Source organism: Microcaecilia unicolor, chromosome 2 (assembly GCF_901765095.1).
Source record: "Microcaecilia unicolor chromosome 2, aMicUni1.1, whole genome shotgun sequence".
NCBI classification, from domain to species: domain Eukaryota; kingdom Metazoa; phylum Chordata; class Amphibia; order Gymnophiona; family Siphonopidae; genus Microcaecilia; species Microcaecilia unicolor.
This window is the reverse complement of record NC_044032.1, coordinates 19,009,916-19,025,506: the sequence shown is the minus strand read 5'-3', so window position 1 is coordinate 19,025,506 and position 15,591 is coordinate 19,009,916. Positions and strand designations below refer to the sequence as shown.

Sequence of the window (15,591 nt, the reverse complement as noted above, 5' to 3'; positions counted from 1 at the left end):
TGGTACATTTATACCCCACATTTCCCACTAGAGCGAGCTCAATGTGGCTTACAATGTTACAGAAAGTTACAAAGCAATGAGGGTTAATGACGTGACAGGTCAGAAGACGGGAAAGAACAGGAGGATTATACAGGGATGTTTGAATAGGAGTAGTAAACGAGTATAGACAATTAGAGATAGTCGAGGATTAAGCGTTAATTGGTAGGATAAGCTTTCTCGAATAAAAATGTTTTAAATGATTTCTTGAATAGCTGGTGATCTTCAATCTCCTTTAGATGCCTTGGTAGAACATTCCAGGACTTTGGGCTGACGTAGGAGAAAGATGAAGAAAAAAGCAGTTTATATTTAACTGACTTGCAGCTTGGATAGTAGTTGTTTCTTCTAATGTAATGTGCAAGATTGGGCAGTCTGAGCCCTGTGTAACTAAAGATTTTGTACTTGGCCTTCTGTTTTGCCAGAGAAAACAATTGAGGCAGAAACCCCACCTGTATTTCTTTCCTTTCTTTCAGGAGCCAGAAGTCGTTCCTCAGGTGAATCTGGTCCCTACCTTGGCCCTCCTGCTTGGCATACCCATCCCCTACAGCAACATCGGAGAAGTGATGGCGGACGTGTTTTCTTGGGATGACACACATAGGGACTCCTCTGGCTCTCAAGCATTGGCATATCAAATCAATGCAAGACAGGTAGGGTTTGCTGTGAATCTGTCTCGCCAACCAGACTTGCAGAGGACAGAGCTCAGGCTCACTAACTAATTGGACCAGCCAGGGGTCCAGCCTGATCGCCGTCAACTGAGACTAGTCAAACCTCAGCTAACTGAAGCTGGATCAGTTTTTCAGTGGAAAAGAATTTCACTTTTAATTGTGAGTAAAATGGTGTGGTAGCCATGTTAGTCCGCTTTTAAAGGTAATAAATAGAAACAAAACATAGAAAAGAAAATAAGGTGATACCTTTTTTTATTGGACTAACGTAATATATATTTTTTTCATTTTAAATGTTTTTTTAGATTTTTGTTATTCAAATACAAAATACATGACCAATAAAAGTAACAAATATCAAAGGAAAGCACCAAGGGCCTTCAAAATCGGAACACAGTTTCTTTATTCGTACACCTTGAACATCAGTTCCTTCCTAAATGACCCGCCTGCGTCAGGGATCTATCAGTGAAGTGGTGGTTTCTAGGGAGAAGCTAGGGTTTTCTTCTGTGATGCTGACAAATTAGATGATTGCCCCGCTTCTTACAAAACTAGTGTGCTGGGTTGTCCGGTAAGACTGAAGTCAGAGCCGTCCCGTTGAGCTCAATTCACAGATGTTAAAGAGGAGGGTAGATTCAAAAAAGAAGGCTAAATTAAACCAATGCATATCGCCCATCCCATGCCTCTCAAGATGCACCCATGCTTTAGGGAGTGGGCTATACCAGTCAAAGACTGAGCTGTGAAAAAATATTTCTCAAAAGATGGGACCCCCATCCCTCCATTCATCAATCTTGTACACATAACTCGCCGGGATACCCTAGGTGGGTGCTTCTGTCAGGTGTAAGAAAACAATCTCTGCATTGGGTAGGGCTGGGCACCGCCCTTTTCAAGGCAGTGCTGCTGGAAGAGTGTACCTCCCTCCTCCAACAAAGGAAAGAGGGGCCTCTAGACCACCAGGTTTTTTTTTTTGGGGGGGGGGGGGGTTGATTTGCAGCCCACTGGTCTACCAGGACTTTGGGGGGGAGATGCGAGGAGGGGTTGGGGGGGGCTAGAGATCCACTGGATCTCCAACTCCCCCTGAACTTGGGTTGGGGGCCCATGTTGCAGGGTGGGGGTTCTGCTTCTGCAGAGGGGTTTGTATTGGGGGGAATGCGGGGCCTGCTAGCAGCAAATGCATGCTGGACAGGGCTCATTCCTTCCCAATGGTCTGCAAACCCTAACGCCAGCTCTGAGCTGGTGTGCGTGCCAATGTTTGGTGCACTGATCATTGGGGAGCCCTGTTTAGCATGCATTTGCATGCTAGTTGCGTTCAGAGCCCGCAAGTGCGTTCTTTCACGCACTCAGGGGCTCTGATCATGGGGCAGTAACAAGTATGATGCTATTAGCCTCTAGCACCCGCGTTTGCTTCTGATCTGCCCAACAGCGCCTATTCTGAGGCTGATGACCATGGGCCATGGCCCTCTCCCAGCACTCCCCACCTCCCTTGGTACGCCACTGTGGAACACTTCTTCAGATGCTTAATCTATTGTGTGGAGGAGTAGCCTAATGGTTAGTGCAGTGGACTTTGATCCTGGGGAACTGAGTTCAATTCCCACTGCAGCTCCTTGTGACTCTGGGCAAGTCACTTAACTCTCCATTGCCCCTTGTACAAAATAAGTACCTGAATATATGTAAACCGCTTTGAATGTAGTTGCAAAAACCTCAGAAAGGCGGTATATCAAGTCCCATTTCCACTGAGCAATAACTGAATGCACAAGAAGTACTATGTATCTGGATGCTCCAGATCATCCTGGAATAGCCTGCTGGTTAGAGCAGCAGGCTGTGACCTAGAGAGAGTAGGGTTGAAATCCCACCAGCTCTCCTTGTGCCCTCAGGTAAGCCACCTAACCCTCCATTGCCTCAATCTACAGGCTTACCCCCCCCCCCCCCCCCGTTTACTAAGCCGCGCGACAATTCCGACACAGCCCGTTCAAAGCACTGCTTAGTAAACAGGAGGATTAGATTGTGAGCCCTCTGGGACAGAGAAATACCTCCTGAATGAAACTCACCTTGAACTAGCACTGGAAAGGCATGAATTAAAAAAAAACAACACACACTAATCAACCTTAAATTAAATGTCCTGTTCCAGCCAGCCCCAGTAAAAAGAGATCATGAATTTCATTGTGTTTTCATGTCCAACCCAAGACTTTAAATCGAGCTACCTGTGAGATGTGGTACCATTGGACACCTTGGAGAGCAGTCAAGGCACAGGGAGCTATTTAAAAACAGTTCGTGAATAAGCATTCCATCTCATGGTTACTTCCATCCTGCCTATATTTAAGGTACTTTTAAATTACTGAATAGAGTGGATGTTACACCTTGTGATATATTCTCGTTGATGTTGTCTCTTTGCTGTTCTGTTGGAAGCTTCTAGTACAGGCGCTCTCAACCCAGTCCTCGGGACCAGCCTAGCCAGTCAGGTTTTCAGGATATACACTATTTTATTTATTTATGCCATTTATACCCCACATTTGCCTGAAATAAGACTCAAATTCAATGTGGCTTACAAACAAACAATAAAGTAAATAAAACATAACAATATACAGAATATAACACAAATTACAATAACTTCAGGAAGCAAATTTATACATGTGCAGTAAATAACAAGGGGTTTAGACTATTATTTATTGCATTTGTATCCCACATTTTCCTACCTATTTGCAGGCTCAATGTGGCTTACAGAGTTTGGTTATGACATAATCATTCCATGATATCAGATACAATTAGTAATGTACAAAGATTAGGTGAGGAAAGAGAGAAGGAAGGTGTTAGGCAGGGTAGAAGGTGGACTGTAATAATTGGGTGAGTTGGTGAGGTAGTTTTGTAAGGCTATGGGTTCTCTTTGTAGGCCTTGTTGAATAGATATCTCAAGGACAAACAAATTAATGGTGGATAGGTGAGAGAATAATTAGGCAGGACTAGATGGGAAACGAGATTAAGAAAAGGATGTTCTTTGTATTCAGAAAGGCCAGACTGAAGAAATGTGTTTTTAGAAGACTTCTGAAAGTTGGGTAATCATCTGTAAACTTGATTGATTTAGGAAGAGAATTCCAAATCTTGGTGCCTTGATAGGAGAAATTAGCAGAGTGATTTGTTTTATATATCACATTCTTACAGTTGGGGAAATGTAAGACAAGATAATCTCTAGATGATGATAACAGCATTATGAGGGAATAATTCAATAAGATTATTCGTATATGATGGGACTTGACCAAACTGGATTTGGTGAATGAAAACGCATAATTTGAAAGATATTCCCTCTCTTATTGGTAACCAATGTAGCTCATATAAAAGAGGAGTGGCTTTGGCGAAGCGAGGAGATCCACATATAAGGCAAGCGGCAGTATTTTGAGCTGTTTTGTAATTTTTTGAGAAGACCACCTTTAAGTCCAGCATAGATGGAATCGCAGTAGTCCAATATTAATATTACAATTAATATTAATGAGAGAGGTTTACACACAATGGAGAACAATTTATCTCATATATATATATGTATGAGATAAATTGTTCTCCAGTAATATATATATTACTAGTAAAAAAGGCCCGTTTCTTAACGCAATGAAACGGGCGCTAGCAATGTAATGAGTTCCTGCCATTAATGTTTCCACGGTTGTATTCTGAATATAATTGTTGTTTACATGTGTAAGATTTCTTTATATACAATATTTTTTGTGTAAATTGTGTTACAATGTGGTAACAGTTTTCCTTGTTCAGGCCCTTCAATCAGAAGAGCTCCTTCCATATCATCAAGCTGATCAATCCATAGACTGGTGGGTTGTGTCCATCTACCAGCAGGTGGAGATAGAGAGCAACCTTTTGCCTCCCTATATGTGGTCATGTGCTGCCGGAAACTCCTCAGTATGTTCTCTATCTCAGCAGGTGGTGGTCACACACAGCAGCAGCTCTGGCTAGGCCTCCAAGCCTAATCCTTAGGTTTTGTTGAGGCCTGGGGTTGAGGGCTCTTTTGAGCAAGTGCAAACCTGGTGGTGCCAGGTCCCTCCTTTTCTCCCCCCTCCCGCTGGCTCCGTTAAAAAAAAAAAAAAAAAAATTTTAAACGTCTTTAAAGGCGTTTAATTCGACGTTTCTTTAAACGTTCATTGCAGCTACTCACTGGGACACCAGTTCGTTACAGCTCGGAGCGGCAAGCAGGTAATTTTACCTTTTTATAGCGGGCAGGGGGTTCCCCGATTCTTCTCCTCGTGGCAATGGCGTCGGAGGGCGAGGGCGCAAAGGGTCGCTCCCCGGATCGCTGGAGCGCTTCTAGAGGGGATGCGGGGGTTTTACAACCTGATTCGCCCTTGATGGGTGATAGTTTAGTGACCGATGAATGTCCCGGTCGTTCCTCCGGCGTGGCGGTTTTTTCCCGCCATAAACGCCCATCCCCCGCTCCTCGCCTCCGCCATCTTGGCCGGCCACGCGGCTCGGACGGCTTCTTCGGGGCCGCCCTTGAGGTTGGAGACATTAATGCCATGAACGCCCTTAATTTGGGCGACGGCACAAAAGCGGCTAAAGTTAAGCGCCGTTCTTCCCGCACGGCTCCTTCACGGAGTTTCGCGCCGGACGCCATTTTGGATGCGCAGCATGTCTCTCCCCCGCTATTGCGAGCCGGTTGAGAGTGCGTCTAGGGCTGTTGCCCAGGCTGCGGAAGTGCACAGTCTGGGGGGTTTCTCCCCCGAGTTTGTTTTGCTGCTGCATCAGGCTTTCCTCATGCAAAACGCTGCCCCTGCTCCCTCTTCTGATAAAGAGGTTGAGGTTCCCAGAGGTAAACGCCCTCGGGTTGATTTCCAGGCCTTGGAGGACTTTTGTCTCCTCCGATGTAGATGAGGGCAGCGTGTCTGAGGTCTCCCAACGATCCTTTGCGGATTCCTTGGAGGAGATAGATCCCCGCTCGGATGGAGCGGATGACCCCTCTGCAGCGCGGCTTTTTAGCCCAGAGGATTTGCCCAACCTGTTGTTACAGGCCATGGACACTTTGAAGATTTCCTCTCCGGAGGACGTCTCTCCCTCAGCCCCTGTTGGCTCTGCCATTATGCTGGGGACGAAGCGCCCGCCTAGAACCTTCCACGTGCATGATGCCATGCACACCTTAATTGCGGCTCAATGGGATGTCCCGGAAACGAGCCTTAAAGTGGCTAGGGCTATGTCCCGCCTCTATCCTTTGGCTGTGAGTGAACGTGAGGCCTATCTGTGGCCTACCGTGGATTCTTTAATCACTGCGGTGACTAAGAAAACGGCGTTGCCGGTGGAAGGTGGCACGGCCCTAAAGGACGCCCAAGTCAGAAGATTGGAGGCGGCCTTAAGGTCGTCCTTTGAGGCAGCTGCTTTAAGTTTGCAGGCCTCAGTTTGCGGCTCCTATGTGGCCAGGGCGTGCCGGACTATGGTGCAGCGGGCTTCCCCCTCGGATCATTCCTTGAGGGCTGATTGGCCGGCCCTGGAATCGGGCTTAGCCTATTTGGCAGACTTGCTGTATGATGTCTGGAGAGCCTCAGCTAAAGGCATGGCTCAGACAGTCTCTGCGCGGCGGTGGCTTTGGCTGAAACATTGGTCTGCTGACCACGCCTCTAAATCCCGCCTGGCTAGATTGCCTTTTAAAGGCAAGCGGCTCTTTGGGGTCGAGCTGGACAAAATCGTGACCGATCTCGGCACGTCTAAGGGCAAGAAATTACCAGAGGTCAGGGCTCGGGTTAGTACTCGTCCCGATACCTCCAGAGGACGGTTGCAGGAAGCCCATCGGTACCGCCCGGGCAAGTCGGGTTCCTCTGCCCCCTCTTCCTTCAAGAGGAATTTCTCCCCCAAGCAGCATTCCTTTCGCAGAGACCGCCGTCCCGGAGGTGCTCCCTCCGGTCCTCCCCCAGGGTCTCGTACCCAATGACGGGGCCTTGGTCCACGCCCCAGTGCAGATTGGAGGACGGCTGTCCTCGTTTCTGGGCGAGTGGACCACTATAACTTCAGACGCGTGGGTGCTGGAAGTCATCAGAGACGGCTACAAGCTAGAGTTCTGCCAACCCTTAAGAGACGGGTTTGTACTCTCTCCCTGCAAGTCTCCGGTCAAGCTGTGGTAGTGCAGCAGACCTTGGACAACCTGATCCGCCTGGGTGCGGTCGTTCCGGTGCCAAAAAATCAGATTGGCAAGGGACGTTACTCCATTTACTTTGTGGTTCCAAAGAAAGGAGGTTCTGTCCGGCCTATCCTCGACCTCAAGGGGTCAATCTGGCCTGGAAAGTGAGGCACTTTCACATGGAGACTCTCCGCTCTGTTATAGCGGCAGTGAAGGCAGGAGAGTTCTTGGCTTCCTTGGACATCAAGGAAGCGTACCTGCATATTCCCATCTGGCCTCCTCTCCAACGCTTTCTGCGTTTTACAGTCCTGAGACGACACTTCCAGTTCAGAGCCCTCCCTTTCGGGTTGGCTACTGCTCCGCGGACCTTTTCCAAAGTAATGGGGGTCATAGCGGCCTTCCTGCTAAAGGAAGGAGTACAAGTCCATCCTTATCTGGACGACTGGTTGATCCGAGCCCCCTCTTATGCAGAGTGCGGCAAAGCTATGGACCGGGTAGTTGCTCTTTTGAGCTCCCTGGGATGGATCATCAACTGGAAGAAGAGCCAGCTGCGCCCGACTCAGTCCCTGGTGTATCTGGGAGTTCGATTCGACACCCAAGTGGGCAGAGTGTTCCTGCCAGACAATCGGATTGTCAAGCTTCAGGCTCAGGTGGACTAGTTCCTAGTAGCCTCTCCTTTTGGGCTTGGGACTACGTGCAGCTGTTGGGCTCTATGACGGCCACGATGGAAGTAGTGCCCTGGGCCAGGGCTCATATGAGACCACTACAGCTATCTCTGCTGCTGCGCTGGACTCCGATGTCGGAGGATTATGCTGTGCGCCTTCCCGAGGACCCAGCAGTGCGCAAGGCGCTGAGCTGGTGGACGCAGACAGACGAGTTGTCTGCAGGATTGCCTCTGGTGACCCCGGAGTGGATTGTCGTCACGACAGACGCCTCTTTGATGGGCTGGGGAGCCCACTGCTTGGGAAGGACAGCGCAGGGGCTCTAGTCTCCTGCAGAGGCAAGTGGTCTATCAACCTCCTGGAACTCAGAGCCATTCGGTTGGTGTTATTGGAGTTCATCCCGGTACTGGTGTTGAAGCCTGTACGGGTCCTGTCGGACAATGCCACGGCTGTGGCCTATATCAACCGCCAGGGAGGTACCAAGAGCGCCCCTCTAGCCAGGAGGCTATGAGTCTTTGCCAGTGGGCGGAAGCGAACCTGGAGCAGCTTTCAGCGGCCCACATTGCCGGAGTCATGAATGTCAAGGCGGACTTTCTCAGTCGCCATACCTTGGAGCCCGGAGAGTGGCAACTATCTGCTCAGGCGTTCTTGGACATCACGAAGCGCTGGGGCCAGCCGAGCCTAGATCTGATGGCGTCATCGGCCAATGGCCAAGTGCCGCGCTTTTTCAGCAGAGGACGGGACCCTCGATCCCTGGGAGTAGATGCTCTTCTCCAACAGTGGCCGACACAAGAGCTCCTCTATGTGTTCCCGCCCTGGCCCATGTTGGGCAGGGTGCTAGACCGGGTGGCAAAGCATCCCGGCAGGGTAATCCTGGTGGGTCCGGATTGGCCCAGACGTCCCTGGTATGCGGACTTGTTCAGGCTCTCAGTCGACGATCCTCTGCGGCTGTCAGTGGAGCAGGGCCTGTTACATCAGGGTCCCGTGGTGATGGAGGATCCCTCTCCCTTTGGTCTTACGGCCTGGCTATTGAGCGGCAGCGTCTGAGGAAGAAGGGCTTCTCGGACAAGGTCATCGCCACTATGCTGAGAGCGAGGAAGCGCTCTACTTCTACTGCTTACGCCAGGGTTTGGCGTATCTTTGCAGCATGGTGTGAAGCAGGCTCACTTTCTCCCTTCACTGCTCCAATTTCTTCAGTGTTGGCGTTCCTGCAAGAAGGTCTGGAGAAAGGCCTGTCGCTCAGTTCCCTTAAAGTCCAGGTAGCGGCTCTGGCTTGCTTCAGGGGCCGCCTGAAGGGTACTTCCCTGGCTTCGCAGCCAGATGTGGTGCGCTTTCTCAAGGGAGTTAATCACCTGCGCCCTCCTCTGCACTCAGTGGTGCCTGCGTGGAATCTCAACCTGGTGCTAAGAGCATTGCAGAAGCCGCCTTTGGAACCCTTGTCGAGGGCATCTCTGAAAGACCTGACGTTGAAAGCAGTCTTTTTGGTGGCTATCACTTCAGCCAGAAGAGTTTCCGAGCTCCAGGCGCTCTCATGTCGAGAGCCTTTTCTGCAGTTCACTGAGGCAGGAGTGACTATTCGCACAGTGCCTGCCTTCCTGCCCAAGTTTGGTTCTCGCTTCTATGTGAATCAGCAGCTCTGTCTCCCTTCCTTTCGTAGGGAGGACTACCCAGAGGAGTACTCCGCTCTTGAATATCTGGATGTGAGACGAGTCATCATCAGATACTTGGAAGTGACCAATGATTTCCGGAAATCGGATCATCTGTTTGTCCTGTTTGCAGGTCCTCGTAAGGGTCTGCAGGCTGCTAAGCCTACAGTGGCAAGGTGGGTCAAGGAAGCCATTGCAGCGGCTTATGTGGCCGCGGGGAAGGTGCCGCCTATCCAGCTGAAGGCTCACTCCACGAGAGCTCAGGCGGCCTCGATGGCAGAGGCCGGATCCGTCTCCTTGGAAGAGATATGCAAGGCGGCAACGTGGGCTTCGGCTCATACATTCTCCAAGCATTACCGTTTGACTGTGGCTGCACGGGCGGAGGCCCGGTTTGGAGCTTCAGTGTTGAGGTCAGGGATTTCTATGTCCCGCCCTGGGTGAGTACTGCTTCGGTACATCCCACCAGTCTATGGATTGATCAGCTTGATGATATGGAAGGTAAAATTATGTATAATCATACCTGATAATTTTCTTTCCATTAATCATAGCTGATCAATCCATAGCCCCTCCCAGATATCTGTACTGTTTATATTCTGGTTGCATTTTAGGTTCAAGTTTAGCCTTCAGTTACTTCAGGAGGACTTCGTGTTCAAGTTCTTCTTTCACTTGGATTCTTCAAGAGTTGAGACGAGTTTGTGTTACAGTGAGCTGCTGCATTCCTCTCCCCTCCGTTTTACGGGGCTGGATTGAGACATAAATTCTGCCGGCACTCCCTCCCGCTTCGTGCGGCTGTAGGGCAGCTTTGTACCCCTCCCGCTTCGGCGGTGTTAGGGTCAGTCAGCTCCTCCCGCGGTTGCGGTTGCAGGATAAACCAGATCCCCCCGCATCGGCGGGTGTGGTGTCCCTCCCCCGCTCCGCGGGGATGAGCTGGACGGATTCCCCTCCCCCACTTGTGTGGGGATGAGCTGGGTTAATTCCCCTCCCCCGTTTCGGCGGTGGTGAGCTGGGCAGAGTGTCCCTTCGTGGGTGTAATTCTCTAAGTGCTGAGTCCTGCGGATGGAGCTTTGATATCGACATACTGAGGAGTTTCCGGCAGCACATGACCACATATAGGGAGGCAAAAGTTTGCTCTCTATCTCCACCTGCTGGTAGATGGACACAACCCACCAGTCTATGGATTGATCAGCTATGATTAATGGAAAGAAAATTATCAGGTATGATTATACATAATTTTACCTTACTCGTGAGAATGCAACATTCAGTTGCCCATGTGAGAGACTGAGAGTGACAGTGTAATAGAGAGATACACAGAGTGAGTGTGTGTGTGTGTTTGATGTCTCTGTGTATGTGTTTGAGTGACAAAGTGATTAAATGTTTGTCTTCTCTTCCGTTCTGTGCACTTGCCTCCACTGATGTTCGTACCTCCCTGTATATGATTGTTTGTTAGAGATTCAATCCACTCCACTTCCCTCCTCCAAGTTCCGTTCTGTCTGATTGGTTCTTCATTCCTGTGATGTCACGTTTATTTGCTTGACAACTATGCAGCGTTCCATTTCCTCGATGTGAGGGCGGGAACAATGAGAGCCAATGAAACGCTGAACTACAGACTTAGGAACCCCACAGTGCCACAGAGTCAGCTTCAGAATGTTGGAGGTGCTTTTTATTATATAGGATATGCATTGTGGGCATCCTGAAAACCTGATTAGCTAAGTGTGTCCTGAGGACGGGTTTGAGAGTCTCTGTTCTAGTAAAACAAGGCATGATATCAGCAGGCCTTCCTATAGGGATATGTTTTTATAATGCAGCATTCCTCTCCAGAGAGAGAGAGATCCATTGCTGACATGTTCTCTCCACTCTGGGTTTGCAGGTGAATCGTTTCTTGCACTCATATTCCCAGGCTGCAGAGGACTTGCCAGTCGAGAAGCTGAGACATCTGGAGGGGTTGTTTTCCTCTGCTGCGGACAGTTACAACCAGCTGATGTCTGAGATGCAAGAGAAGCCTGGCAGTATTCTGAATTTAGAGGCCCTACTCCAACAGCAGACACGGGATCTGCAGCATTACCTGCGGGAAGCCAGGGCAGTGTGCACAGCGTCCTGGGCACGATTCCACCCCCTCCGCATGGTTGCCGGTATTGCCATCATTGCCGCCACCTGTCTGCTTTGTTGTGTTATTTCTGAGGTTCCCATGGAGCTGGAGATCCTCTACAGGAGCCTGTTGCTCTCTCTTGTTGTCTGGGGAATGTCAGTGGCAGCGTTTCTAAGTTTCTGGCAGTGGGCAACCTCAAAGGAAACGGAGCTGGTTCTGATCTGTTCCTGGGCTGCTGCGATATCCCAGCTGAGCTTTCTGTGGCAGGTTTGGAAGATGAGATCCAAGAGAGACTCTGTCTCAGGATCCCGATGGCTTCGACGGAGCTTAAGCATGAAACAGAGGCTGCTGATGGTTGTGAAGTGGGTCTTACCTATGACCATTCTGTTCTTCCGCTGCTGTGCCATGTTCTCTGACAGCTTCTTAGTGGCCGAGGCACGGGTGGTGCCATTTCTGCTCCAGTCCCTGTCCATTCTGGTGCTGGCAAAGCTTCATTGGAGTGGAAAGTTGATAATGCCAGGCTGGGCCACATCCGGGTTACCGGTGGAATCTCATAAGCCATCCCCTATCCCCACTTACAGGAGGGAGAGTCTGCACCTGCTCGGTCTCCTCATGTCTTTCCAGTTCTGTGTGCTTTTCTCCGCTGTCTTTCACAGTTGCCGTGATGAAATCCCCGGCTGTGAGTCCTCACCATTCCTGACGCCCTTGTCCAGCCTGCAGAATGTACAGACGAAGAACCTCTCTTACGGCCTGTGTGTGGCATCCCTGGTCGCCATCATCTATCTTATCAGAAGCTGGTTGAGACATTATGGCAACCTGAACAGCTCCAGTCCGCTGGTTCTGTTTGTGCGCTGGGGCTTCCCTCTCATTGCAGTCTGGATCAGCTGCTACTGGGCCATCAGCTCTGGCATAGAGGACAACATGGCCAAACTCCAGGAGATTATCCAGGTAGCACTGGTGGCATGTCCTCGAGCTGTCTGTGGACTGGTGGCCCTAGGCCTCTTTGTAGCCCTTTGGAATCCCATGACTGTGTTCGTGCAGGACAGCCGGGAATCTACAGAGCACATCGTGACAGCGTACCAAGGGATCCCTAACTCTGAGGCGGACCTGCGCCACGTCATCCCGCAAATTTACCGCAAGATGCAGAAGTCGCTGAAGAGCCGTCTGAGTGGGGCCGATGAGGACGACAAGGCAACGGTGGCAGCTTACGGACTGGGTAGCGTGTACTCAGCCGCTCTGGTGATTGTCCTCTCGCTCCTGATCTTTTTCCTCCTGATGCTGCACAGTGAGGGGATGTCGCTTGCCTTCTTGCTCCTGCTGGTGGAGGGTTTCATCCTGCTGCAGCTCCACGGCTGTGCTGTGAAACTTTCTGCAGCCTCAGATGGATCAGGTAAGCCATAGGCACCAGTAATCTCAAGTCTATTTCATTAAACAATCCAACACCTTTAAAGTCAAGGTAAAAAAAAAAAACAGTTAATCAGTGTTTCCATTCTCACCTGAACTTTACCAGGGTTCAGGCCTTTAGGAAGCACTGCTGTTAGTGGTAGGCACTACCAAAGGGTGAAAAAAGCATGGTGAACAGTTGGTGGGAAGATCATTAGTCGACTATGAAATCTTTGTAAGCATGATATGATTACAGTCTGTCTCAGGGACATTCTGTTTGCAGTAATTCAGAAATGTCCAAGAAAGCACGTAGGCAGGTGACTCAAAATCCAGCACAAGATGAAGAAAGCAGCAAATTGCCAAAAAGAAGCGTTCATAAAAAGATGAATTTATTCAGCACAAAAATTCAAAACTGTCATGAGCCCAACATGACTGCGTCTCGCCCTCCTAAAGGGCTGCATCAGGGGCTTGATATACCAACTGTAAAAGATATATATATATATATATATATATATATGTATGTACAAATCATAAGATCAAAATACTATGAGGGGCATAATCGAACGGGGGTGCCCCGTTCTCTAAGGACGTCCCGGCGAAGGGGCGGGAAAACCCGTATTATCGAAACAAGATGGGTGTCCATCTTTCGTTTCGATAATACGGTCGGGGACACCCAAATCTCAACATTTAGGTCGACCTTAGAGATGGTCGACCTAAATATTGAGATGGTCGACCTTAGAGGTGGTCATCCCATGTTTTTGGCCTTAATGGAAACCGAGGATGCCCATCTCAAAAACAACCAAATCCAAGCCTTTGTTTGTGGGAGGAGCCAGAATTTGTAGTGCACTAGTCCCCCTGACATGCCAGGACACCTATCGGGCACCCTAGGGGGCACTGCAGTGGACTTCACAAATTGCTCCCAGGTGCATAGCTCCCTTACCTTGGGTGCTGAGCCCCCCAACCCCCCCCCCCCCCCCAAACCCACTCCCCACAAATGTACACCACTACCATAGCCCTAAGGGGTGAAGGGGGGCACCTACATGTGGGTACAGTGGGTTTCGGGTGGGTTTTCGAGGGTTCACATTTACCACCACAAGTGTAACAGGTAGGGGGGGGATGGGCTTGGGTCCTCCTGGCTGAAGTGCACTGCACCAACTAAAACTGCTCCATGGACCTGCATACTGCTGTCAGGGAGCTGGGTATGACATTTCAGGCTGGCATAAAGGCTGGCAAAAAAATTTTTTTAAGTTTTTTTTAGGGTGGGAGGGGGCTGGTGACCACTGGAGGAGTAAGGGGAGGTCATCCCCGATTCCCTCTGGTGGTCATCTGGTCAGTTCGGGCACCTTTTCACGGCTTGGTCGCAAGAAAAAATGGACCAAGTAAAGTCGGACAAGTTCTCGCCCTTCTTTTTTCCATTATCGGCCGAGGACGCCCATCTCCTAATCATGCCCCAGTCCCGCCTTCGCTACGGTGCCGACATGCCCCCGGGAACTTTGGTCGTCCCTGCAACGGGAAGCATTTAAGGATGCCAAAATCTGCTTTCGATTATCCTGATTTGGGCGACCCTGAGAGATGGGTGCCCATCTCCTGATTTGTGTCTGAAGATGGGCGCCCTTCTTTTTCGAAAATAAGCCTGTATGTAAACCATATGATTAAAACACGTATAGCTAAAAACCATCCATATGAAACATTGATATAAAACATATATAGCAAATATAGAGGTAAAAAAAACATTAATAAATACCCCAGTGGTGCATTATAAACAATTCAACTTACTGTAATTAAAACATTGAAACCAAAAAGCATAATTATTGAATATGTGTCACAGCATAATACATAATAAGCTCACACCAACTATTGTCTAACAATTGTGTGAACTTCGCTGTATCAGCAGTGCATAGGGAGAGCAGACGGCCAAAACCAATTGTGCTTTTTAAAAGCAGCATCATTGATTCTTATTAAATACGTAGAAACCTTGCCTTACTACAGCATCATATAGGGAGTAAATTGCAGCCAGATACATAACTCCTCTCTTGAGAAACAGCAACGACAATTCTTGGTGAATCAGGCAGAGTGACTGGAAAAGCCCATGTGATATAGAGACTACAGAGGTCAACCTTTGACACATGCTCAGTAATTACGTTTTTTGGTTTCAGATGTTTTAAGTCCCGTAGGTGGAATTGTTTACACTGCACCACTGGAGTATGTATTAATGTTTTTTTAACCTCTGTTTATATTTTATATTCATTTATGTTTTATATCAATGTTTCATATTGATGGTTTTTATCATATGATTTACATATCCTATATAATAATTCTCACCACCAACGTTCTAATGCGGGACTGCCTGTGTCTGTGGCTCCTGGAGTTACTGAGCTAGGCTCCGTAGCCAGGATGACGTCACTCACAGCTGATTCCAAGGCAAGGGGAGGAGTAGGCCTACTCCTTCCCCTGCCTGGAAATCAGCTGTCAGTGCGCCGCTCCCTGCCACTTCGAAGCAAGTAGCAGGGAGCGGCACATCAAAAAACTACAAGCAGGGAAACACAGAACCCCCCCCCCCCCCCCTTGGCGCATCACCCAAGCTCCCCCCCCAAGCACATCAAACTCTCCCCCTTCCCCTGCCCCCTTCAGCCACCCATGTCCACCGACCCTCCCCTGCCCCTCTCCAGCCACACATGTCCTGCGACCCTCCTCTCCCCCTGCCCCCTTGCAGCCACCCATGTCCAGTGACCCTGCTGTCTCACCTGCCCCTCCTTCATCCATCCAGGTTGTGTTTAATGAAATCTTCGGGGCAGGCAGGAAAGATCCACATTCCTGCCTGCCTGCTGCTGGCGCTGACGCTACCCCGATGCCGGATTGCTGTTCAAAATGGCCGCCAGTACTTACAAGGGCGGCCTCCAAGACTTCAGCAGAAGTCTCGCGAGACCACCATTGGCAGCGGGGGAGCATCAGCACCGGGCAGGCAGGGTCGCTGGGTATGGGTGGCTGCAGGGGGAGAGGAGGGTCACGACCTTGGGGGGCAGGG

General features: G+C 49.7%; 1 protein-coding gene across 2 annotated transcripts in view; it reads left to right on the top strand.

Annotated features, from left to right (window-relative positions):
• PIGO (phosphatidylinositol glycan anchor biosynthesis class O) overlaps positions 1-15,591 on the top strand; it is a 56,316-nt gene that overhangs the window by 25,854 nt on the left and 14,871 nt on the right. For both annotated transcript variants that reach the window (XM_030192824.1, XM_030192825.1), the window contains exons 6-7: positions 510-683; positions 10,965-12,573. In XM_030192824.1, coding sequence (XP_030048684.1) covers positions 510-683; positions 10,965-12,573 — 1,783 coding nt within the window. The remainder of the gene's footprint in view (positions 1-509; positions 684-10,964; positions 12,574-15,591) is intronic.